General features: G+C 45.2%; 1 protein-coding gene across 5 annotated transcripts in view; it reads right to left on the reverse strand.

Annotated features, from left to right (window-relative positions):
* LOC103183838 (SWI/SNF-related matrix-associated actin-dependent regulator of chromatin subfamily D member 2) overlaps window positions 1-24,652 on the reverse strand; it is a 38,644-nt gene extending 13,992 nt beyond the window's left edge. The window contains exons 1-14 of one of the 5 annotated variants that reach the window (XM_042343286.1): window positions 24,568-24,652; window positions 23,950-24,128; window positions 19,960-20,135; window positions 18,842-18,884; window positions 17,545-17,667; window positions 13,508-13,630; window positions 13,270-13,365; window positions 12,222-12,323; window positions 11,478-11,639; window positions 10,701-10,798; window positions 9,791-9,926; window positions 8,963-9,085; window positions 5,990-6,091; window positions 4,250-5,177 (exon numbers count right to left, since the gene is read on the reverse strand). In XM_042343286.1, the coding sequence (XP_042199220.1) occupies window positions 5,124-5,177; window positions 5,990-6,091; window positions 8,963-9,085; window positions 9,791-9,926; window positions 10,701-10,798; window positions 11,478-11,639; window positions 12,222-12,323; window positions 13,270-13,365; window positions 13,508-13,630; window positions 17,545-17,667; window positions 18,842-18,884; window positions 19,960-20,135; window positions 23,950-24,117 (1,506 nt within the window). In that variant the 5' untranslated portion in view covers window positions 24,118-24,128; window positions 24,568-24,652 and the 3' untranslated portion in view covers window positions 4,250-5,123. The other 4 variants (XM_042343284.1, XR_006085694.1, XM_007901540.2 and 1 more) reach the window with 4 other exon arrangements.
* Between the last annotated feature and the right edge of the window lie 1,479 nt (window positions 24,653-26,131).

Consider the following 26,131-nt stretch of genomic DNA (forward strand, 5'->3'; position numbering starts at 1 on the left):
AACAATAGGAATTTCTGTACCTGCAAAATGGATGTCTTAATTTTGTGTTGAAAAACCCAACATTTCCTTTGTCTTTAGTATTAGCCAGGAACACATTCCATGTTTTGATTTCGACCTTTCCCTCTAAGGGCTCTTGATTTTCCAGAGGATAGTGTGTGGCCTGCAACTCCACAATTAATAGGTCTCCATAATTAATAGGTTTTTTTAATATGACTTTAAAATCAGCATAATATGTCTTAGACCCTGAAAAAAAACGTGAGGCATTTTGAGCCCTTTAGATTTGGAGAGGATGAATAATCTTTAGTTATAAGGCTTCGTACTTTCAAACAGTATCAAAATTAGCTAAATTCATGCAGGCTGAAAATGCAACCTTTGAACAATGTCCTTTTAAAAACTAAACCCAGTAATTACCTAGCTACTACAATCAGTGTATTCTGTATAAATATCCTCAACCTACATTCGTGGTCCCATTTAACATTTGCTGCATTGCATTATAATAGCTCCAAAACAAAAACAGGTAACTGTAGATATAAATCTGTAAGAAAGCATCAATCAAGACACAATATTGGCTACAAATAGGAAGAATGTCTCTGGCTAGTTGCTGGGAAGTTTACAGGAGTAAGTGAACCCCTTATGGAATTATTGATCGATTTTATCATCTAGAATGATGCATCAAAAGTATTATTACACACATGGTCCATAAGCTTGTGACCTAACTCCCCACTGTAAACTGCATTGTGTACTCGTTACTATGGTGTGTATCTCGTCATACAAAGATCCTGGTGTGGAAGTGAAGCGAGCAAACTATTCGAGTGCAAAGTACAGAACGTTGGAAGGAACACCACGTTATGCCTCAATGCCTGGGTTGCATTAAGCCTCTGGCTAGTACTGTTGTGTTTAACGCACAAGTGGAAAAGTGACCCAGTGCAGTCGAGCTGAATCAACACATATTCAACAGCTGTACACTCAGTTGACGATGGGTTGCGTGTTGCAAAATTTTCTCGGAGGGAGAGGAGCCCGCTCTTTGCTTAGTAATGAGCAGCTGAGCCTCACTGCAGGCAATATTTCTTAGGTTGCAGGGGAGAGAAGGATAGGAGCCATGGAAATGCCAGACATTTGAATGGATGGATGATTGAACACAGCATTTTTTTTGAGGTATCTGACAAACTGTTCACAGTGGTGGAGCGATTTATATTCCCAGGTGTGCTGGTGGTTCTATGTTTATCTATACTTCTGTTGCAATGAATGTTCGATCTTATGCAAATCATCTCCCCAGGGCAGTTTTACGCAGTTGAGAGACTCAGAAACGATTAGATGTAAGTTTAACAAAAGGTCGCGCGCGCACACACACGCACACTAGACTCAGATTAACCAGTAATCCAGGCAGGGTTTGTGGAACGTGCATCTGTACACCCACCCAACAATAGAAAGCTGACTCATTACTAAACCTACTGCGTGCGGCACAAATCTGCTGTTTTGTGTACAAGGTGGGGCTGTGCTGTTTTGTTTCTCTCTGAGCTGTGCTGATGTTTCACTGAGCATGAGACATTTTTCCTGTTGTATCAATCCTCCATCTGACTACCGACCACCATTACATATATAGCAAAGCTCCCTGCGTATTTTCAAACCCCCCACTACTCTATTCGGCACTCTGATTGTAATCAGTAATTACTGTAAACAAGAACAAGCTGAAGCTTTCTGCAAAATCTGTAATTCACAGATTTTACAATTTTAACATTTTTAAAAAAAACACACAAAATCTACCTGAAAATATTCCAACAAACATGTACCATTTTAAAAAAAACTTTAAACATTTTTTCCCTGAACTCTCAATATAAAAAATTTGATTGTACTCTATGTTTGATAGGAAATTATTCGCAAGCATGCGTTTATTCTGAACAAACATCAGTGCTGCTCTTAATATTGCAGAGCCGTTTCCCATTCAGGAGCCAGGACTGCGTTTTAGATGGATTCCTCATCAAAATAAGTGCTCGATTCATTGCTTTGGCTCAAACCACAGCCATATAAACATTCAGCACAGAAGAAGGCCATTTGACTCATTGTATCTGCTGGCTCTTTCTAAGAGTGGTGTGTAATTCAACTAAACTTTTGTACTTCTGTCTCCAGTTTGCCATTTGACAGAATCCTTAATATATCTTCAATTTAGAGTGTTTACATTAGGATTGCTTCCGCCTGCTGATGATAACTTAACTCAACGGGTGCTTTCAGATTACATTTGCTCTGGCAATTTTGTGGTTGAACCACACCAGTGGTTAAGACTTTATTTTTGCTACTTTATTAATCCATCCAAATGCAAAGCTTGCCTTGAAATCAAATCGGTGCGTGTGTGTGGTGGTAGGGGGACGGTTACAAGGCAAACTGCAAATCAATAGCATCTTTCCAATTATTTCCAAATTAACTCACCATTTTGAACCCACTCATTTCAATCTGATTCACCAATGTACAGTGCATTAGATTGCTTTTGGGGAGTGAGTCACTGCTCACGTAGCTGGGAATTTTTACATAGTCGTGCTATTCAATACGATTGAATGCCTGCAAGCCAAATCCCTAACGGGGTAGGGTGGTCCTAGCTGGACAAACAGTGGGAAAGCTTGCCGGTCAGCAAAGTCCATGGCGAGCTATGTGTTTTTTATCTAGTTAGACTCTAACCAGTCTAACCAATGCATTCTAGGGTCCCCAAGACTTGGCTCTTGCCAATCTGCGCCTAATACTTTCCGGAATTAAGTATGCAGGATGCAGAACTCCAGGGATAGAGTGCGCATTCCATTCCAACAGTCTTATCTCTGGGATTTCTGACATATGTAGGTGGGATGCATGGAAATCTCAGCTTGTTTTGGATGCTTTTAAACCCGGTGATGGGTTTCCGCATATGTCAAGACACCCAGCTGACCAAGACAGAAAAAACGACTGAATGTCTTCAAGAATATTGCCCATTCTGTGCTTGTGTGTTTATGCCAGCTTGACTGTCTGTATCCTCTACATTAACAAGTTAAAGTCCCACTCCATGCTGAATCCAGATTTTCTACAGCGTCGCTCAATATATTTCCAGGTAATTTGTGCGGTTTGGCGGGTAATCCATGGCAAATCCAGTTGCTCACTCGCCAGACCATGATGCAAAATAACTTTCTGCACATGTCAACTAAGGCAAAACGGTGCTTTAAATCTAATAACCTGAGCAATCTTTGTCCAAATTTTGACAACTGTTTTGGTTCAAATCTGAGAGGAATTGTGGGCAAAACACAAAATACTGCAGATGCCGGAAATCTGAAACAAAAACAGAGAGCTGGGAAAACTCAGCAGGTCAGGCAGTATCTATGGAGAAAGGAAAGTGAGTCAACATTTCGGGTCCACGACCCTTAGTAAGAACGATGAAGGGTTGTGGACTCGAAACGTTGACTCACTTTCTCCATAGATGCTGCCTGACCTAATGAGTTTTCCCAGCTCTCTCTGTTTTTGTTTTAGGAATTATGGGGTTGGCTAACAGCCCTTTAAGGCTTGGATCTGTGTCTTACAAAAAGCAATGGAAGGATATTTGATCAATGAAAAGGCAACTGGCAACCAAACTGAGCAATCACAAACTTATGAAAGTTGAGTGTATGCAAAAGTCCAGGAGAATCTACTCTGGAGATGAGTCCTAGGCTGTGATTTAGTGCAAAGGGACAGATTGAGTCCTCACAGCTAATGTAACCAAGGTTGGTTCAGCTAAAAGGACAGACTGCGTACAATTATTCCTTTAGATAATACAACTAGCGCATTTTAGAGGGAAGAGATAGATATACAATTCCTACAAATTAAACAACTCTTCAGTGATGTGACATTTCCCTCCTAAGGCATCCACATCACGACCTCCAGTTCAATTTCAGTTTCCTACTCTTAATTGAGGTTGGGTTACAATCACAGCACTTCAATCCAATAATAATAATAATCCTTGCATTTGATGTAGAGCTCAATCTCACGACACTGGGACACTGCTGTGCGCAATTGGTTGCTGCATCTCACCCACAAAATATACAACAACAACAACAAGATTCCATTTATAGAGCGCCTTTCACGTCAGGAGGACGTCCCAAGGCGCTGCACAGTTGGGTCATGACCCGAGCAGGGGGGAAATGGTCAGGGTGAGGGGAGGGAAGGGAGGGAGCGAGGAGGAGGAAGAGAGTCGAGAGGGGAGCTGAAGGCACGGTCGATTCACTTTACAGTATATTCTGTGAACTCTTCGAGACATCCAGAAGACATGATAAGGTGCTATATCAAGAGCAAGGATTATTATTGTTATTAATCAATAGTCAATTAAGTATGGATTAATGAACCGATGCTGTTGGACTTGAAAGATGGAGAAATCAGGACGGTTTGACATGGTCCTGGGTATCTGCAATAATCTTCTGCAGCGACCTCAAAAATCCCCAGTAAGAGATTTCAACGACGTTTCAGTGGTGAATGTCACTAAAACAACTAAACGTTATTTTGTTTGGGAAATTTTAATTTCGTTTTCTAAAGCTTTTTCTCATTACCAGGAAGCCTTAACAGTGCCCACCGTGAGTTTATCTGCACCTTTGGACATTTTAATAAGTGTCATCTTTTGTGGGATTAAATTAAGAGTGCCTTTTGTTTACTAAGTGTCATCAAGATGTGTTCCCTGATAAGTCATTCAGTTGCACGCTCGTTTGGACTTCAAATACACACAAATAATGCCATTTTTGGGCCGTGCCCAGTGACCTTTGGTCAAACTAGTGGCTGGTCTTCGAAACACCCAAAGTTCGATATCTTCAAATGTCAAGCAATTAATTGAGATAATGTGCCTCTGCTATTGTCAACAATGAGCCAAGGAGCAGAATATTTGGTGGTGGGGTATTTGGGGGAGATCCTGGTATATTATTGCATCTCCCCCACCCAACAAAACAAGAATTTTGTACAAATTGAGTTAAATTATAATAATAATCTATTAATATTAATAATATATTATTATTACAAACTACTCCCAAATACAGATGAATCGATCGATCGTTTTTACCAGGCGTGTTCTGAAGTGGAGAGAAAGCAGTGCAAGCAACCATTGGGGGTCATCAAGCTCCAGTTTTTTCGGAAAGAAGTCACCGTTGGGTCTATGTGATGCGGATTCCAAGGACTTGTTCCAGTTCCTGCCTGCGTTGCTGAATCTGCAGCAAAGAAGGAATTTGCCGAGGGTTTCCATATGCTACACACACATTTCCGTTGGATGCCAATTCCCAAGCATTCTCTTACATTTTCCCCTTTACACGCCTCACACTGTTCATCTCTAGGTACACGTGTGGACGCGTTTCTCATCCTAGATGTGTGTGAACTCACTGCACAAGTTCCTCATTCAAATCTTCACCCAATCCCCTTCTGAATATACCTCCCCCACCGCCCGTCCCATCCCTCCATTAGCGTCGGGCCTTCAGCCTCTGCCCCCACCCTTTGGAACTCCACCCCACAGTCCCTTCGCTTCACCCCATCCCTTGCTTCCTTCAAGACACATCTCAAGACTCTTTTCATCTGCACCTTCAGCCACCTTCCTACCCTCCCTGCCCTCCACCCTCCCTCCTGATTCCCCCCGCCCCCACTTGCTCGGGTCCAAATCCCTGACTGCCCAGCACCTTGGGACATCCACCCAACATGAAAGGCACTGTACGAATGTAATCTTGTATTGTGATCTCAACCTCAAACACTATTTATGGCAAAGAACTCCATGTTCTAAAAGTCCTCTGCATATGAGATGTTTCTCCTAACCTCCCCTTTTAGCTTTTCCAGTTGCAAAGATGTTAAAAATCTTTGAAGCTGTTCGGACTACAAAATTGTGGCAATTGATCAGTTTTCCACCCCCACATCCCCTCACACACCCCCACCTTCGGAAAAGTACCAGTGTTTAATTTTCTCCCTCCCCCAATTTGAATTATCTTGCAATCTTTTCAGCCGAAAAGCTTACATAAAGCGTCTGTTATCCCAATACCTTTGAAAAGATGAATCGTCCAACACCTTCTTGGGTCCAAGGCTCATGGTAAAACTCAGCCCTTCTCTCCTCCTCTGGGTTTCCAATGATATCTGTCATCACCTGAACCAACAAGAGTATTTTTTTAATCACTTACATAAAATATGCAGTCAGTTTCGCCCACAAAATACACAGTCAATTCACTTCACTTCAATCCTGTGAAGTGCTTTGAGATGTCTCAATGATGTGATAAGGCACTATGTCAAATGCAAGGATTTTTTCTTATTATTAAAACTTTTGGAGCAAAGGAAACTTCTTAGCAAAAATAAAAATTCCTATCCTCGAAGACACAGCCACAGTAAGGTATAACCTGTTTTTAATATCCTTTTAGATTTACTTATATACACACACAAGTTTCTTTACTCAACACGCCTCTATTTACCCAGCATAAGTAGAAACCCATTTGTTAGTCGATTGGCGGATTACTTTCGGGGGGGGGGTAATAATCCCTCCAAAAAAATAACATAATCACTCAATCCATGACGGTTTGTGGGACAGTGCTGTGTGCAATTAGCTACCATGTTTCACCCACAAAATACAGTCACTACACTTTACAATATATTCTATGAAACGCTTTGAGACATCTTACTAACGTGATGAGGCACTATTATCAAATGTGAGGATTTACATGTCTTTAAATATCAGGAGGGCATCTCAAAGCACTGCACAGGATATACTGTAATGGGTAGGAGTACAATAGTGAAAAGTCATTAGAAGACTACACCTGCATTCCTTGCATAAATATTTATGTGTTGCGGTTTGGGCAGGAGGGTCTGTTTCAAAAAGCCGCAATGGTTCTTCAATCTTGTTCACTTCCTCATAAGGGCACAAAAGTTATACTTTTCTGAAAAGCGATCTGAAGATGTCTGTTACTATACCCTTCATGTGTAACAACAACAACTTGGATTTATATAGCACCCTCCACGCTGGACGGCGTCTCAGAGCGCTTCACAGTAACGGATCCCAGGGCCGAGCCAGGGGGAGGGGCGGGGGGGAAGGCGATCAAAGGCGCTGTGTCTTCAGCAGAGAGGGCGAGGCGAAGAGTGAGGAAGGCAGTTCCAGAGCCTCAGGGCATAGTGGCTGAAGGCACAGCCGCCGAGGGTGGAGTGGAGGACTCGGGGGATGAGGAGGAGGCCAGACGCAGAGGAACGAAGGCAATGGGCACTGTTTTGAGGAGAGAGAAGGTCAGAGAGGTAGGGGAGTGCAGAGGAGTAGAGGGATTTGAAGACAAGGATGAGGCTTGAAGACAACTTGTAAGGCTTCCTGCCTGTTCCTAAAACATTTCACATGCAACTTTGTCAAGTATCACAGCTCAAGTATTTGTCAGTGTCAACCACGCACTGTTCACTTATCTGCTACTCTCTTTTATCTGGGGAATTGTTAGCCTGGACCCCAGGAGAAACTCTCCTCTCTTTTTGAATTGTGCCAGAGGATCTTTAACATCTACCTAAATGTGTAGACGTGTCTGATCTGAAAGACATGTCTTTGCAGCGCTTCAATGGAGTGTCAGCTGAGACGACAACAAACTCAGTTGTTAAGACTGCATCAGTCTGACTTGAGGTTGGAAACCCACAACCTTCTGACCCAGAAACAAAAGTCCCAACAACTGATAATCCCTTCGAAATAGATAAGTAACAATAATAACTTGGTCACTTTATCCACGACTGTTTGTGCGCAATTGGCTGCCGTATTTCGATCACAAAATATACAGTCAATTCAGTTTCCGGTATATTCTATGAAGTGCTTTGAGATGTCTAGAAGACGTGATAAGGTATTATATCAAACTCGAGGATTATTATTATTATAACAGGTTGATACAACATTTGATACAAAATAAAGCCCCTCTTCTCGCCCCCCCCAACCTCAGAAGAGCATTGCTACTGCACCATTTTATTTGGCACGATAATCTCCGATTGAGGCTGCCAATATAACATTGCTTTGTGGGCGGTGTTTGTGCTGGGATCTTGTGCCCAGGACAAACTGCCTGAATCCATCTTGAACAGGTAGGACACTAGCCGTCAACAGACAAGACTGGGGCTGGTTTAAGAGCCCAGCTTCGAGACAAAAAAGGTCATTACATTAACTGCTCCCGGCACCAATCCAGTTATCACTAACTAGCGTGAAAATTCCAGCAGTGGGTTGGGACTTGGAAGTGGAGCAAAAAAGCAACACTGAGCGGGCAAGTCACTCACCTCCCATCTTTCAGACCGAAGGCTTTTTTTCTCCCATTGAAATGACGTCAGGGTGCAGAAAATAAAATAATGCAGAGCGAGCACACCTCTTGTGTTTTGCAGGCAAGTGTTGTGAGAACGGAACAAGACACTCAGGAAGCTGACAGCTAGAAGTGACACGCACACTCTAAACGTGACACGCAGCATCAAAAGCTGACACACCTGCTCAGCAATTGAGACTTGGGTGTTTTCTTCTGATTCGCTACACGGACTCACTGACAGGANTTTTTTTACTATGAATGCACTGCCTGAAAAGGGGTCAGTGGAAATAGATTCAATAACAACTTTCAAAAGGGAATTGGATAGGTACTTGAAGAGGAAAATCTTGCAGGGATATGGGGAAAGAGTGGGGGACTGGGACTGATTAGGTAGCTTTTCCAAACAGCTGGCACAGGCACGATGGGCCGAATGGCCTCCTTCTCTGCTGTAATATTCTATAATTCTAAGTCCAGTGACTTAGTGTGTTATTCAGCCGAATGCAGCAAGTGAAGGTCCCGCAAACAGCCAGTGTCTTGGGAGAAACTACCTTCTCTTTTTGAACTTCACAGCGGGTGAGGTTCAAAAAGGTTCAGACCAACTGCCTGAACAGGAAGATGGGAGCCCAATTCAACAGCTAATCCAAAGTACAGTATCTCCAACAATACAGCTTCTTCACCAGCGCTGAACTGGACTATCAGCCTATGTTGCCTGTATCTCTCTTTACCTTGTAATCTCTCCACTGTGACTTGATCCAGTCCTGGATAAACTCCTGGGGGTGGTTACTGAAACTTAGCATGAAGTCTCGCTGGGTCTTCAGCTGGTTAATCGATTCAATTGTGTCGTGAATCTAGGAGAATAATACAAGGAGAACATTTAGCTGAATATCATCCATTTATATTCTTTCAATCAAGAGAAAAAAAGCTTTTAAAAGTCTTGTGTTCTTCAGCATAATATTGAATAACACTAAATGCAAGAATTATTGTTTTTTGTAATACTGCATCTGTAAAGAAACCATAAGCTATCAAAGTAGCTTCCTGCATGTCCCTGGTCACTTCCACTTTTCCACTGGGTGACGTGCCGATACACAAGAATTTGGAACTCGCTGCCTCAATCCCTCCTCTGGTAATTGTATCGTATTTGAAAGAATGGGAATCAGTGAGGACTCATCAAGGAGAGAGAGAGCGAGAGTGCCAATCCCTTCAAACAACAAAAGGCAAAATACTGCAGATGCTGGATATCTGAAATAAAGACAGAAACAGGCAGGCAGGTCAGGCAGCATCTAGGAGAGAGGAAAGTGAGTTAGTTAACATTTCGGGTTCTGACGAAAGGTCATCGACCTGAAATGTTAATTCATTTTTGCCTCTCAACAGCAACAACTTGAACTTATACAGCACCCCTCCATGCAGTGTAGTGTCTCAGCTCTCTATAGATGCTGCCTAACCTGCCACGCATTTCCAGCCACTTCCCTTCAAACGACAAACAGATGCAAAACAAAGAAGAAACGAGGTGGGTTTTATCAATCGCATCACTGTGGCCGAGAGCCAGGACTCACCTTAACATCCAGGACCGCGATTTCCTGCTGGTTGGTCGTCGAAAGAAGAAAGTTACTCATTTGACTTTTCAGAGGGTCGTCAACCTCCACATCGATGTCATAGCAAGCCGTTTTCTTCTGGTCACTGGGGTCAACGCTACAAGCCGAATAGAAGGAGAGTCCAGCATTACATTACTGCTCTCAGGGGCTCTAACGATACACATGTCACTGGTCCTTACTGACACAAACAGAGATTGCGAAAGCCAGCTTATAAAATACGTCAACAAAATCTGCCCTCAATATTGACACTAACACCGTGGACAGTAGCGAGCACTAACATTGGTCATTACTGTATGTTATACCACAACTTGTACAAGTATTGAACCCAGTAATTAATATCCTGTTCCCATAAACCCAGTCACCGATGACTGTATAATGAACGAGGACCATGGATCAAGTAAACACACTCTCTCGCCATACTCTTTTTACCTTTCTGGGGGTCGTTACCCCCTTCTCCCATCCATCCATCCATCCACCCACCCACCAACAATCAACCAACCAACCAACCAATCAATCAATCAATCAATCAAAACTTGATCTCTCAATCCATGACTGTTTGAGGGACACTGCTGTGTGCAATTGGCTAACGCATTTCGCCCACAGAATACAGTCACTACCCTTTACAGTATATCCTGTGAAGCGCTTTGAGACGTCTCAACGAAGTGATAAGGCGCTACATCAAATGCAAGCCTTAATATTATTATTACTATTACCTAATCCTGAAGAGTATTTAGCTGCTTCAGGATTTACTGCCTCGGCCCGCGAGGTCAGGTTAGCAAGTTTTAAGTTCAGAACAGAAGCGAAATTTCCCTCAAACTTCCAAAGGACAAGAAACCTCAAGCTAAATGTTTGGTTTGGACATAGCTCTTACCTGATCATGTGGTTGATGATGATGGGGTCGGGATGCTGTAGGAGCGTGGCCAGTTTGACTGGAATCGCGGAGAATTTCATCCTCAAGCAGTTAAAGATCTACAGGAAAGACACTCGGAGGTATTAGCGGGGAGAAGCATCAGACAGACAGCCTCCGAGTCAACAGCTTATGGGATCAAAGCCATGGAGCTCACAGCACAGTCTAGGCTGACGCTGCATTACAGTGTTGGGGAGAAGCACTACATTATCAAGAGTTGTGCCTTTCAAATGAGATGTTAAATGAATACAAAATAATTCGGTGACTTCAATCCACGACCGTTTGCGAGACGCTGCTGTGCGCAATTGGCCGCCCCGATTCACCCACAAAATGCACAGCCAATTTGCTTTACATTGTGTTCTGTGAAGCACTTTAAGATGTCTTGAAGACGTGATAAGGCGCAAGTATTATTATTATTATTTTAATTGTTTATGAGTTCCAAGCCCACGTCAGCACCTTGGACCTCACAGTGCAGCCTCACAGCGCAGTCTAGGATGACACTGTAACATAGTGCTGGGAGGAACTCTGCATTGTCAAGTGTTGCTGCCCGCCTTTTGGATGAGATGTTAAACTGAGGCCCTGTCTGCTTGTTCAGGTGGACGTTAAAAGATCCCATGGCACTGTATCGTAGCTACTGACAGATAAAATCGGTCATTGACTTTAAACGTGGGGTTGGTTGGGTGACGGGGGGAGGCAAACAAACACACAGTAAAGGTCCTGATTGTTAGGCGCAATCCTCACCTGCTTGAAGTAGCGGTTGCAGTTGATGTACTCCTTCTCGTGGCTGTCCTGCATCTTGTTCTTTTTGATGTACAGCCACAGGGCCTGCATGATGTTAGCCCGAGTCTGGGTGTGGACGCCCAGCAAACGGGCCAGCCTGGCATCCAGCTTATACTGTGGGGGCTGAGAGAGCCAAGGGGACAACTTCAGCAATCGCCTCCAGTCCACCCACACGTAATTTTTTTTATATATAAGCACCTCATTGCGCCTATGTTGGGGGGAGGAGGAAAGAGGTGGGAGGGAGTGATTTTTTTCACCCCACGTGATCAGGCCCTTCAGCCTCTCTGCTTGAGACCCCACCCTTTGGATCTCCACCCCACAGCCCCTTTGCCTCGCACCCACTTCTCTCCCCACCCTACCCTCCCCCGCTCCCGTTGCCTCATTTAAGTTCAAGGCCCATCTCAAGACCCTCCTAATTTGACTGCGCCTTCAGTTCACTCTGATCCCAACACCCCGTCCCCTCCCAACCCAGCCCCACCAGCTCGGGTCCAAATCCTTGTCCACGTTTCACCCATAAAACATACAGTCAATTCACTTTACAGTATATTCTGTGAAGTGCTTTGAGACGCAAGGATTATTAATATTATTATTGTTATTATTATTATTCATTGTCCAGCGCCTTGGGATGTCCTCCCGACATGAAAGACGTGTGTAAATGTAATGTGTTGTTGTTGTTTGGCTGCTCAAACGGTAAATTCCTCCCACCTGATGATCCAGCATCAGGAGCAGAGTGCACTTCACATTGACGTCTCCCGGCCGTTTCACCTGGAAGCCATCTGTCTCCTGGGTGGTGGGCATCCGGTGCCACTATCACATCATAACAACAACCGCCATTAATGTTCATACAAGGAAACGCGATGCACATGCGAGGCAGAAGGGAATCAGGCCTTCAGCCTCTCCGCCTCCCACCCTTTGGGTCTCCATTCCACAGTCTCTCCAGCCTCGCTCCCTCCCTTGCCTCCTTCAAGGCACATCCTCTTTGACCAGGCCTTCGGTCACCCTCCTACCCCTACCCTCCCTGACTTCCACCCCTCCCTGATCCCAACCCCCTGCTCAGTCCAAATAAATCTCTGACTGTCCAGCGCCTTGGGACGTCCTCCCGACGTGAAATGCGCTACACAAATGTAACTTGTTGTTGTGTTTGTGTATAAAATACACGGTCACTGCACTTGACGGTAGTTTCCTGTGAAGTGCTTTCTGAGGCTGCTGTTGCACATGCTTCACGAAACGTGTCATAGGATTCGTGAGAACGGACCTCTCTTCACTCATTTAGGCAGAAGGAAAACCGCGCAGAATATAATGAACTACTTTATTGCCTCGTGATCTAAACATAAGCATGTAAGAGTTGCTGGACGAAAGAAGACCGAGGTCCATCCAGTTTGACTTCCACCATCCTGGCAGTCGCTTGCACGCTTCATGTACAGTGTATCCCAAGATATTATTTCCCAAAAGAAATCCATCCAATTTGCTTTTGAAAGAATCAACACTTTCTGCTTCCACCGTCTCCCTAGAGAGCCTGTTCCATACATTTTCGACTCGCTCACTGAAATAGTTTTTCCACAAATGATTTGAATCTACACCCCCTTTAATCGCAAGCCATGTCCTCTGGTTCTACAGTTCTGGACAAGAAGACTTGATGAAGCGCTAAATCAAATGCAAGAAGTATTATTATTATTATGATTATTATTGTTATTATCATTAATCCCTTCAGAATCTTATCAACCTATCACCACTCCTGGCTCTGAGCTCTCACCTCCACTAGGTGATTGTCTGGCCCGTAAAGGTCTTTGTCCAACTCAATGACCAAACTCTTGAAGAATGACGAAAACTTTCTCTTCACTTTTCCAGGCTGCAGAGAGGGGCGTTGGAGGGCAGAGAAGAAGAGTGTGTGAGGGTAAGCAAGATGAGGGGAGCGTAAGGGTTAACGGGAGGCGCTGGGTACAGGGCAGGAAGCTGCGAAGGGGGGAGGGAGCGGGAACAATCTAACTCACATCATCGAGGAGTTTTCCTTCCACCCGAAGCTCCCAGGAGGCGACAGACTCGCCCTCCCCCTCGCCCTCAGGCTTGGCTGGCATGTAAGTGTTGGAGATGTAGATCCTCAGCTTACGCTTTTGCTGAGGAGGAAAAGACAAATGGCAAACATTTGGGATTATGATACTCTCAGTGAGAACCACCGAATTTTACAACGCAGCAGGCCGTATGACTCCTCGTGACACTGTCGCGTTTCTGAAAGAGGTTAACCGTTTAATGTGCGCAATTGGCTGCCGCGTTTCGCTCACAAAATATACAGTCAATTAATAATAATCCTTGCATTTGTTATAGCGCTTTTCACATCTTCGAGACGTCTCAAAGCGCTTCACAGAATATACTGTAAAGTGAATTTACTTATGTATTTGTGGGCGAAACGCAGCAGCCAATTGAGGACAGCAGTGTCCCATAAACAGTGACTAAGTTATTATTGTCTTTTTTCTTGAGGCATTATTATCAGGAGTGTGTGTGTGGAGTAAGGTAACTTGCCCAAAGTTTCGCCCAGCCAGGAATCAAACCCAGGTCTCACAGAATATTCTTCACAGAATAAACTGCAATTAATTTTGCAGTATATTCTGTGAAGCCCTTTGAGACATCTAGAAGATGTGATGAGGCTCTATATCAAATGCAAGAGTTATTATTATTATTATTACTCCCTTACAAACTAAGGTCTAATACAACAACAAATTACATTTGTGTAGCGCCTTCCACTTCGGAAGGACGTCCCAAGGCCCGAGATAGTCAGGGATTTGGACCCGAGCAGGGGATTGGGATAAGGAGGGGTGGAGAGCAGGAAGGGTTAGGAGGGTGTCTGAAGGCGCAGTCGAAGAGGAGGGTCTTGAGATGTGCCTTCAAACAAAAGGCAAAATACTGCAGATGCTGGAAATCTGAAACTTAAACAGAAGTCGCTGGGATTCCTCAGCAGGTCAGGCAGCATCTATGGAGAGAGGAATGGAGTCCTGTAGCTCAGTGATTAGAGCACTCGCTTTGCAAGCGAGAGACCTGGGTTTGATTCCTGGTAGGGTGAAATCTTGGGCAAGTTTCCTTACTCCATACGCCTGATAATAATCCCTCAAAAAAATAATAATAAATTGGTCATTTCAATCCACGACTGTTTGTGGGACACTGCTGTGTGCAATTGGCTGCCCACATATATAGTCAATTCACTGTACAGCCTATTCCATTAAGCACTTTGAGACGTCTAGAAGATGTGAAAAGCGCTATATTTTTTCATAGAATTCATAGAATGTTACGACACAGAAGGAGGCCATTCGGCCCGTCGAGTCTGTGCCGGCTCTTTGACAGAGCAAGTCACTTTCACTAACCCCACTCACCAGCTTTCTCCCCATAACCCTGCAAACCCGTCTTCCCCAGATACCTATCCAGTTTTCTCTTAAAAGCTGTTATCGAATCGGACTTCACTACCCTTTCAGGCAGATCATTCCAAATTCGAACAACTCGCTGAGTGAAAAATAATCCATCTTATCACTCTTTTAAGATCACTCCTGCATTCTTTATAATGCGATTTGCTATCCTCAGTATCTTGCGTCTTCCAATTGTCGTACGCCGTCTTCTTCTTTTTCATCCTGGTCATCCAGGCTGGCTTGGTTGTAGCACATTTCCCTTTTGTGGGAATATATCTATTTAGACCTTGAGCTATCATATCTTTGAAGATCTCCCATTGCTCATGAGTTGTTTTATCTGCTAGTCTTACTTGCCAGTCCACTAACTCTAGGTCCCTTTTTAGCCCATCAAAATTAGCCCTTTTCCAGTCAAGCATTTTCACCCTTGACTGTACTTTGTCCCTGTTCATGAGTAATCTAAATCTAATAATATTATGGTCACTGTTACCTAGATGCTCCCCTACCGAAATCTGTTCAACCTGATCTATTTCATTCCCCAGAACTAGACCCAGCAATGCTTCCTTCCTCGTAGGACTGGAGACATACTGCTCAAGAAAATTTTCCTGTACAGTCTATGAATCTTTCTCCTGCCTTGCCCTTAGCGCTGCTATTTTGCCAGTCTATATTGGGATAATTGAAATCCCCCATTATCACAACTCTGTTCGCCTTACATCTATCCGCGATCTGGTTGCAGATCTGCTCCTCTATCTCCTTCCCGCTGTCTGGTGGTCTGTAGTAAACCCCTATCAGTATAACTACTCCTTTCTTATCTCTTATCTCTAACCAGATGGATTCTGTTGTCGGGCCCTCTAGAGCCTCGTCCCTTTCTACAGCTATAATTGTATCCTTAACTAATATTGCCACCACTCCTCCTTTTCTTCCTTCTCTATCCTTCCTGAACACATTATATCCTGGAATATTTAACTCCCATTCCTGTCCTGGCTTGAGCCATGTCTCGGTTACTGCCACCACATCGTAACCCCCTACGGCCAGTTGAACCTGCAGCTCATCAACCTTATTCCCTAAGCTACGTGCATTTAGGTACATGCATTTGAGGAAATTGTCCACTTGTACCTGCTCTACACTTCCCACTTGTCTTTTTCCTCTAATCTTTAATCCATTGTTTATCCTTGGATACCCACCCCCCTCGACACTAGTTTAAATCCGTCCCTACAGCATTTGATAATCTCTTGGCAAGGAAGCTCACCCCTGCCTTGCTTAAGTGCCGCCCATCCTCAAGATAAAGATCCCACCTCCCCCAGTAGTGGTCCCAATTGTCCAGAAAACGGAAACCTTCTTTTCCAGACCATTTCTCCAACCAATCGTTCATGCGCCTGATCCTTTCATTATGGTGCCTTGTTGCCCGAGGTACCGGGAGTAACCCAGACATCACCACCTTGGATGATCTGGACTTGAGTTTGCTCCCCAGCTTTTGATACTTGCCCTGGAGCATCTCAGCCCTCTTCTTACTAATATCGTGGGTCCCCCACATAGACCACGACTTCTGGACATTCTCCTTCCCCCCGAAGAATCTTGCGCTCTGTGACGTCCACTACTCTTGCAGCAGGAAGGCAGCAAACCATCCTAGCCTCACGATTCTGATTACAGAAGATCCTGTTACTGTTGAATCCCCTATCACAACTGTATTGCCCTTGTGAACCATGCCCTTGTCCTGTTGGACAGAATGTCCACTGCTGTCTTCACGAGAGGCTTCCACGCTCTCGATAGCTAATGTTGAGTACCGATTAGAGACTGGTACTCTGTTGGGGGTGCTCTGCCTTGAACAAGCCTTCTTCTTGCCCCGTCGCACTGTCACCCAATCACTTTTAGCATGAATGAAGGGTGGCTGTGTGTTGGGCTCCTCTGGGAGTGGTCCTTTTCTTGAACTCTGACCTCCCGATAGCTCCAGTACCCCTCTCTCATGGCTCCTATACAGCAATGGGCTGCTATAACTGAGTCCTAGCGGAGTGAGGGTCTCCTCCACCATGCTATCCAGGAACCTCTCACTGTCCCTGATGGAGCGCAGTGTCTGCACCTGAGATTCCAGCTCAACTATTCTAAGTTGGAGCTTGCTCAGTTGCAGACATTTGCTGCAAATGACCTGCTGATTTCAGTTCCCAAGGTCTTATACAAGTTCAATGTTGCCACTTGGGCTCAGGTTGCCCTCCATCAACTACCACATACCACATTCCACGCACATCACCTGCCAGGCCATTATCTATCTCCTCTTACTTCCCCTTATATATATAAGCTGCACCTACTTCCCCCTCTGCACATAATTCCCACTCTCACCCAATTCCTTCTCACTCTGGCCTCGCCTCACTCCGGACGTAGCTCACTCTAGGCTCTCTGCTCGAGTGATATCAAATGCAAAGTATTATTATAAAGTGAGTTAACATTTCAAGTCGTTAACCTCCCGAAATCTTAGACCTGAAACGTTAACTCACTTTCCTCTCTCCATAGATGCTGCCTGACCTGTTGACTTCAGTTCCCAAGATCTTATACAAGTTCAATGTTGCCTCCTTGATTCTGAATTCTACAGATCAGGGACAGAGAAAATCACGCACTGGAAAAAACTTGGTAAAAGTCTTGCTTACCGTTAAAGGCTTCTTCATGGATTCTTGAATCTCTAGACGTTTCCTCATGATCGTCTGGTCCAGTTTGCGCTCAAAGGCCAAGAGGTCCATGTAAGCCTGAGATTCAGGAACGAGTTCTCGGATCTGCACAGACCAAACGCAGCCAAGTAATGACATAAGAACATAAGAAATGCTGGACCAAAAAAGACCAAGGTCCATCTAGTTCACCTTCTATCTTCCTGGCGGTCGCTTGCAAATATGTCCTGAGCTAATTATTTGCTATATCCCGTAATGTTATTCCTTAAAAGAAAACTATCTAATCTGCATTTCAAAGAATCAGCACTTTGTTCAGGCTGGCTTGCAACCGCTCTACCCATTGGGGCTCTAGCTTTTCCTTGGTCATCGGGGCTCCCATTTCAGGGTTGAGGACATCTCTACACTTACAAGTCTCGTTGACGACCCAGACAGACTGGGCTACCATCAACACTGGCTCGGATTTCTCGCACTACATGTCTCCTGAGAACACATATAATAATAATAATAATAATAATAATAACAATCATAATAATAATAGCATTTGATACAGCGCCTTAACAAGTATTTGAGATGTCTCAAAGCACTTCACAGAATATACGGTAAAGTGAATATTTTTTGGGCCAAACGCAGCAGTCAATTGAGCACAGCATGTCCCACAAACAGTCGTGGATTGAGTGACCAAATTATTACTTTTTTTTGAAGGAATTCTTAGTCCCGGAAAAGCAATCCGCCAATTGATTAACAACCGGGTTCCTTTTTACTCCTAGATAACGTCCAATGCCCAACCTACCGGCAATCGAACCCAGGTCTCCCGCTTGCGAGGGGTGAGTGCTCTAACCCTGAGCTACAGGACTCCATATGAGGTGAGGGTACATACGGCAATGAGAAGTGGCCACTATGTCTGCAGATTTCTGCTCTCCACCTCCCCTCCCATGCCTTGAATTAGTGATCAAGTTTATGACAATGCAACTTAGGTGGAAAAACACCCATAGTGGACCCACCGAGTGGTCAGATAGAAAATGTTACACATGGCACACAAACACAACACACAGAAATACAACACACACAATACAAACAACACAACACACACAAACACAACACACACACAATACAAACAACACACAAACACAACACACACAGAAAAACAACACATACACAAACACACACACACCATCCTTCTCAAGAGTGCATCGTCTATTGGCAATCAGAGGTTGACAATGATTGGTACAGAAAATTCTTATTGAATTACATTTCAAGAAGTGATACCAAAATACAAACTTGCCCTTTGTGGTAGAATTTTGTCAGCCATCTTCCTTCTCTTCACACTGCAGATAGATAAGTGAAAGGAGCATGTTTAGGTAACAGCAAGAAATTGAAGATGAAAGAAATGTAACATATAAAAAAATTAAAATATTATATTAAAAAAATGCATATTTTTAAAAAGTCCATATATTTTGTGACATTTGGTAATTGATTGCGTTCGATTCATACAAAGTTTATCTGCTGTGAACCCTCTTGAAAAAAATTATATATTGAATCGTTTCTCTTGTTAAAGCCAAGAACGCAAGTTGAAGCAACAGCAACAACAACTTGCATTTATACAGTGTCCCTCAGGGTTGCATCCCAGAGCGCAATTAGTCAGCCTCGATTGTCCCCAAGTCAGATACAGCCCAGGTCAGAGGTAGAGTGACCTTCCCTCTACACTGCCCAACAAGCATTTCCAGGTCAGGTACAACTGTACCTTACATTCAGAGTAAAGCAACGCTGCCTCTGAAAAGCACACCTTGTTCTCGGTCTCAGACACACCAACTGTTCCAACCCTGCATTTTGGTTCCCTACAACGTAAGAAACGCCAGACGAAAAAAAAGACCAAGATCCATCTCATTCGCCTTCCACCTTCCCAGCGATCGCGCGCACATATGTCACAGACTACCTGTGTACCGTATCCCATAATGTTATTTCCTAAAAAGAAAGTTATCTAATCCGTGTTAGAAGGAACTAACGCGCGCTTCCTGCTTCAACCGACTCCCCCAGGGAAGCCTGTTCTACCGGTTCACAGTTCGCTCGGCGAAATAGACTTTCTGTAAATTCATTCCAGCGACTTGGGACGTCCTCCTGATGCAAGAGGCGCTGTATGAATCCAATTTGCTGCAGTTGTTGTGAATCTACCATTGGCCGTACTTATCAAACTGTCGTTGGTGGGGTGGGGGGGCACAACCCGACAGCCAATTGTGCCCCACAGACAGTGATCATGTTTTTTGGGGGGGACGGTTTATTAACCCCCGAAAAGTGATCCACCAATCGACTTAACGACCGGGTTCCTACTTACTGCTGGGTAAACAGAGGCTATTTATGAATCTCTTGATGAGTGCTGTTATGGGCTTAAGGCGCCGGCCTTACCCTCTCCCTCGATTCAGCATCGGCTGCTGGTGAAGACGCTTGCGGAACGGGTCCATCATTTGCTGTGACATTCCCAGCCTCCCAGCAGCATTCCCCATGTACTGTGGGGCGGAGGGCATTCCCATCTGCATGCCCGGCATTCCCATTCGAGCTCCTGCCAGCATCCCTGGCGGCCGCTGAGGATCAACAGGGTGGGTTGGGGGGAGGGAGGGGGAAGAGGAGACGGGGGAGCAACACAATACAATTTACAATATAATTTGCATCTGATAAAAACTCCTTTTACTTTAAAGAGAAGAAAAAAAGAAAATATCACATGGAATTTCAATCAATTATTTGCTTTGATCTATTTCTGAGTTTATATGTTGTATTTCTAGTGATTGAGAAAGTTTATAATAATATTTGCATTTGATATCGTACCTTCTCACGTTGTCCAGACCTCTCAAAAGCGTTTCACAGAATCACGCACCTTAAAGGGGTTTTGACTGTGTGTTTTGTCGGCGAAACGCAGCAGCTACTTTGTCGGCCCCAGATAAAATTGGGCCACTCGCTCTTTGGCTCTGTTGTGGGACGTTGCTGTGTGCAAACTGGCTGCCACGTTCCACCCACAAACAATAATAGTCACTCCACTTTACAGTGCCTCACCCTGTAAGGCGCTTTGAGACATCTCAACGACGTGAAAATGCGCCAGGTCAAACACGAGTATTATTATGGTTATAATTCCTACAAGTCACATCTCCTGCATACAACAAACTCCTGTCTGTTATGCAGCTTTGACCCACTTCCGAACATGAGTGGGCGGTGGTGGGGGGGACGGGGACATGTGATGGTGCTCATGGCCTCTGGTTAGTTACACACACACACGGGAAGACAAGACACTGTTTGTAAAGGGGAGCATTGTGGATTGTAAGAATCAATTGCAACCCCAGAGAGAGAGAGGGATAGTCACTGTGCTCTTGGCTCGGAGAATACTGCAGAGCGAGAGAGAGAAAAAGACAGAGAGATAGAGACAGAAAGAGAGAGAGAGAGAGAGTTATTGTGCTCTTGTTTCGGTGCAATACTGTAGAAAGAGAGAAAGAGACAGAGAGAGAGAGACAGACAGAGACAGACAGAGAGAGAGACACAGGGAGAGAGATACAGAGAGAGAGAGACAGAGAGACAGTCAGAGAGAGAGAGACACACACAGACAGACAGAGAGAGAGAGAGAGAGAGAGACACAGACAGACAGAGAGAGAGACAGACAGTCAGAGAGAGAGAGACACAGACAGACAGAGAGAGAGAGACACAGACAGACAGAGAGAGAGAGACACAGACAGACAGACAGACAGACGCAGAGGGCCTTCATGCGACAGTAAATGCGGAAGTAGAGAGGAACGCGGTGTGGGAGTGGAAAACGCACATCTAAAGAGGATGAGGAAGGGCTGAGAGGCCATATTCTCTGAGAAAGCGACTGAGAGTCAAAGACAAATAATAAAAGGCGCTAAAATATGATTCCTTTTTGTTTTTAAATAAAAACGGAGAGAGGTTACACTGAGCCGCTCACTGGGGCTTTGCTGATGTCAACGGGATTTTTATTTTATTGTGTGTGTACATGTGTGTGGGTGTGTGTACATGTGTGTGTGTGGGTGTACATGTGTGTGGGTGTGTGTACATGTGTGTGGGTGTGTGTACATGTGTGTGTGTGGGTGTACATGTGTGTGTGTGGGTGTACATGTGTGTGGGTGTGTGTGTGTGGGTGTACATGTGTGTGTGTGGGTGTACATGTGTGTGTGTGGGTGTACATGTGTGTGTGTGGGTGTACATGTGTGTGTGTGGGTGTACATGTGTGTGTGTGGGTGTACATGTGTGTGTGTGGGTGTACATGTGTGTGTGTGTACATGTGTGGGTGTACATGTGTGTGTGGGTGTACATGTGTGTGTGGGTGTACATGTGTGTGTGTGGGTGTACATGTGTGTGTGTGGGTGTACATGTGTGTGTGTGTGGGTGTACATGTGTGTGTGTGGGTGTACATGTGTGTGTGTGTGTGTGTGTGTGGGTGTACATGTGTGTGTGTGGGTGTACATGTGGGTGTGGGTGTACATGTGTGTGTGTGGGTGTACATGTGTGTGTGTGTGTGGGTGTACATGTGTGTGTGTGGGTGTACATGTGTGTGTGTGTGTGGGTGTACATGTGTGTGTGTGGGTGTACATGTGTGTGTGTGTGTGGGTGTACATGTGTGTGTGTGGGTGTACATGTGTGTGTGTGTGTGGGTGTACATGTGTGTGTGTGTGTGGGTGTCAGTGGAAACTCGTTTTATACAAAAACAGAGAATTTAAAAACACAATAAAACACAACGTTTCTCCCCACTTTTATATAAATCTAAAGGGGGAACATTGTAAGAGTTCATACATTCCCCCACACCCCCGCCCCCCCCCCCCCACACACACACACCCCCCCCCACCCACCCCTCCCACACACACCCACACCCCCCACACACACACCCACACCCCCCACACACACACCCACACCCCCCACACACACACACACCCCCCACCCACCCCACCCACACACACACACACCCCCCACACACACACACACACCCCCCACACACACACCCCCACCCCCCCCCCACACACACTCCCCACACACACACACCCACACCCCCACACACACACCCACACCCCCCCCACACACACACCCCACCCCCCCACACACCCCCCCCACACACACACACACCCCCCACCCACCCCTCCCACACACACCCCTCCCACACACACACCCCTACACACACACCCACACACACACCCCCACTCCCCCCACACCCCCACCCCCACACACACAACCCCCCCACACCCCCCACACCCACACACACACCCCTACACACACACACCCCCACACACACCACCCCCCCCACACCCCCACCCCCCACACACACCCCTACACACACACCCACACACACACACTCCCCCCCCCCACACTCACCCCCACTCCCCCACACTCCCCCCCACACTCCCCCCCACACTCCCCCCCCACACACACACCCCACACACACAACCCCCCCACCCCCCCCCCCACACCCACACACTCCCCCCCCCCCACACTCACCCCCACTCCCCCCACACTCCCCCCCCACACACACCCCACACACACAACCCCCCCACCCCCCCCCACACCCACACACTCCCCCCCCCCCCCACACACACACACTCCCCCCCCACACTCCCCCCCACACACACACCCCACACACACAACCCCCCCACCCCCCCGCCCCCCCCCCACACACACACACTCCCCCCACACACAAAAAAAAGATTGAAAGAACATTTTTTTGCCTCCAAAACCACCACTTTAAAAACCATACAACTTTTATCGCAATTCTCGCCCAAAGAATAAGTTTAAAGTTCAGTGGAAACTTCCCCAAAAGTGCCAACAGGTCACAGCAGTGCTGCTGCGGCTCTGAAAAATAATAAAAACATATATCTAACAACAGATTTTAGTTTTCTTAGTGTAAGATTGGGGGGAAAGAGAAAGAAAACACATCGAAAGCGATCAATAAACCAAGAATCATTATATAGAAAGAGATAAAGAGACAGAAAACATATCTATATAACACACACACGAGAGAGAGAAAATAATTCAATCATTTAATCCCCAACAAACTCGAACGGAAACCCACACACAAACGGGTAACAATGTTGTTATTTCGAGCACTGCAGATGGTCGGAACTTCATTGATTTTTTTTCGAGGAAATAATGGAGTAAAGTTACTTTTGTTGCTATTTTTCTTAAATGGGAAGAAATATTCTTTCAGGGATACAATTTGCAGATCGACAGATACATTACATACTATATATAAAATACGTATAAAACATAATATATAAATATATAATATATAAACAATTTCTCATGTTGTTATTTATATTATATTATATATATATATATATGAAACATGAGAAATGCTGTGAGAGAGAGAGAGAGAGAGAGAGAGAGGGCATTGGGTGGAGGTTCACTCACAGGGAACCCAACTCCTGGAGCCATGGGGCGGAATCCTGGTCCTTGTTGGAGACTTGGAGACATCCTAAGGCTCTGTCCAGTCATGGGGTTGACCCCAGCGTTGGGGTGCACAGGGCTCCCCTGGCTCACCAGATAGCCTCCACCCCCTCCTGCTCCTCTTGTCGCCATTTTTCTTTCTTCTTTCGTTTGCAATTCGAAAACGATAATTCAAGAGAGGAAGAAAAAATAAGACATACAAAAGCCTATCTCAACTGCGATCTCCTCCCCCCACCCTCGCTCCCCCCCTCCCCCCCTCCCTCCCTCTGCAAACACATCCCAGTCTGGACTGTCACTTCATCTGCGAAACACAGAACACAATTGCATATATATATATATATATATATAATTCAAGAAACACTCCTCCAAATAGTAGTCCAATGCTTTTTTGGAGGGAGGGAGGGAGGGAGGGAGAGAGTAAGATTATATATATATATATATATATATATGCTGTGTTCAGTTCCCTCCTTGTTGGCTAAATGGTTAAAATGTGCTGCTTACAATAGGTGCCCTTCTTTAAGGTAATCCTGCACTTGGCAGCAGAGCAGAGCAGAGCAGAGGTGGGGAGGAGGGAGATAATACCTGTCTGGTGTCACTATTACTCATTGGATCTGCTGATCAGCAGTGAGCCTGTCTCTGGCTCTGCCTCTGGCTCTGCCTCTGCCTCTGGCTCTGCCTCTGCCTCTGCTCTGGCTCTGGCTCTGGCTCTGCCTCTGCTCTGGCTCTGCCTCTGGCTCTGCCTCTGCCTCTGCTCTGGCTCTGGCTCTGGCTCTGCCTCTGCTCTGCCTCTGGCTCTGCCTCTGCTCTGCCTCTGGCTCTGCCTCTGCCTCTGCCTCTGCCTCTGCTCTGCCTCTGGCTCTGCCTCTGCTCTGGCTCTGCTCTGCCTCTGCCTCTGCTCTGGTTCTGGCTCTGCTCTGCCTCTGCTCTGGCTGACACTGACACATGCTCTGAAGTTCCTTGAAACCAGCAGCTCCACTGATAAAGATCAGTGTGTTGTTGCCAGACTCTTGTTTGGTGAAGGGTAGCTATTCCCGCCCACTCAGCTTTTGGCAGATGGGTTGGTTCTGGGGATTGTACTTAGAAGCCAAGCAAACTCTCCAAAAAGTCCAGCGCCCTCTGCCTATTATACTATTCTCTCAAACTAAAATTGGCTCTAGACTGTAAAAAAAACACTCTCCTCCATCACAAGAAACTTGTGCCACTCTGCCTGGACAGAATAGGTAGTTCTAATGGTGCAGTCAAACTGGGAACATTGAATCCTGTTTTGCAAAGCAATCCAGGGCTAATAATAGTAATAATAATAATAATAAATAATCCTTCAATCCATGACTGTTTGCGGGACTCTGCTGTGCGCAATCGGCTGCCGCTTTTCGCCCACAAAATATACAGTCAATTCACTTGACAGTATATTCTGTGAAATATCTCAAAGACATGATAATGCACTATATCAAGAGTGCCTTATCACATTGTCGAGCTATCTCAAAGCACTTCATGGAATCTACAGTACCGTAAAGTGGCAAAATAATAAAATATTCACAGAAAACCCTTGCCTCTGCTAATTTGCATCACTAAAAGAGCATACATAAATACATAGAAACGTGCAAAACAATATATAGGAATATAGAGGGCGACCAGAAAGTCATGATATCATTACAATGTCTCATAAGTCTTAAAGAAATCATGATTTTTTTCAGATAATAGGATAGAGATGTTACAATAGTCAGTAGGTTGTGTTCTGTGTGAGCTGTATGTGAGCCCCTTTTTTATTATTGAGTGATGTGAGGGATAATTTAAATTTGTGACCCTACGGTGAAGTAAAGACTGACGCAAATGCACAATTAATCAAGGTTTATTAATTCAGATTAACAATGGCTATAAGCAATTAGAAGAGTACGTCACAGTAATGCTTATGTACCCACGTACAGTTCACAATGAGTTGATCAAACCAAATGCTGTGACCACACCTGTGACCACGTGTTCAATTTCGGTTGGATAGCGCTGTGCTTAAAGGGAATCTAGGCTGATGCTTCTGTGCTTTTCTGGGCTGGGGGCCTGCATTGTCAGGGATACTGCCTTCAGATGAGACGTTAAACACAGGTCCTGTCTCCCTGTTCAGGCGGACGTTAAAAGATTCTGTGGCCCCATT

This window comes from Callorhinchus milii, unplaced genomic scaffold (genome assembly GCF_018977255.1).
Source record: "Callorhinchus milii isolate IMCB2004 unplaced genomic scaffold, IMCB_Cmil_1.0 Scaffold23, whole genome shotgun sequence".
Lineage (NCBI taxonomy): Eukaryota > Metazoa > Chordata > Chondrichthyes > Chimaeriformes > Callorhinchidae > Callorhinchus > Callorhinchus milii.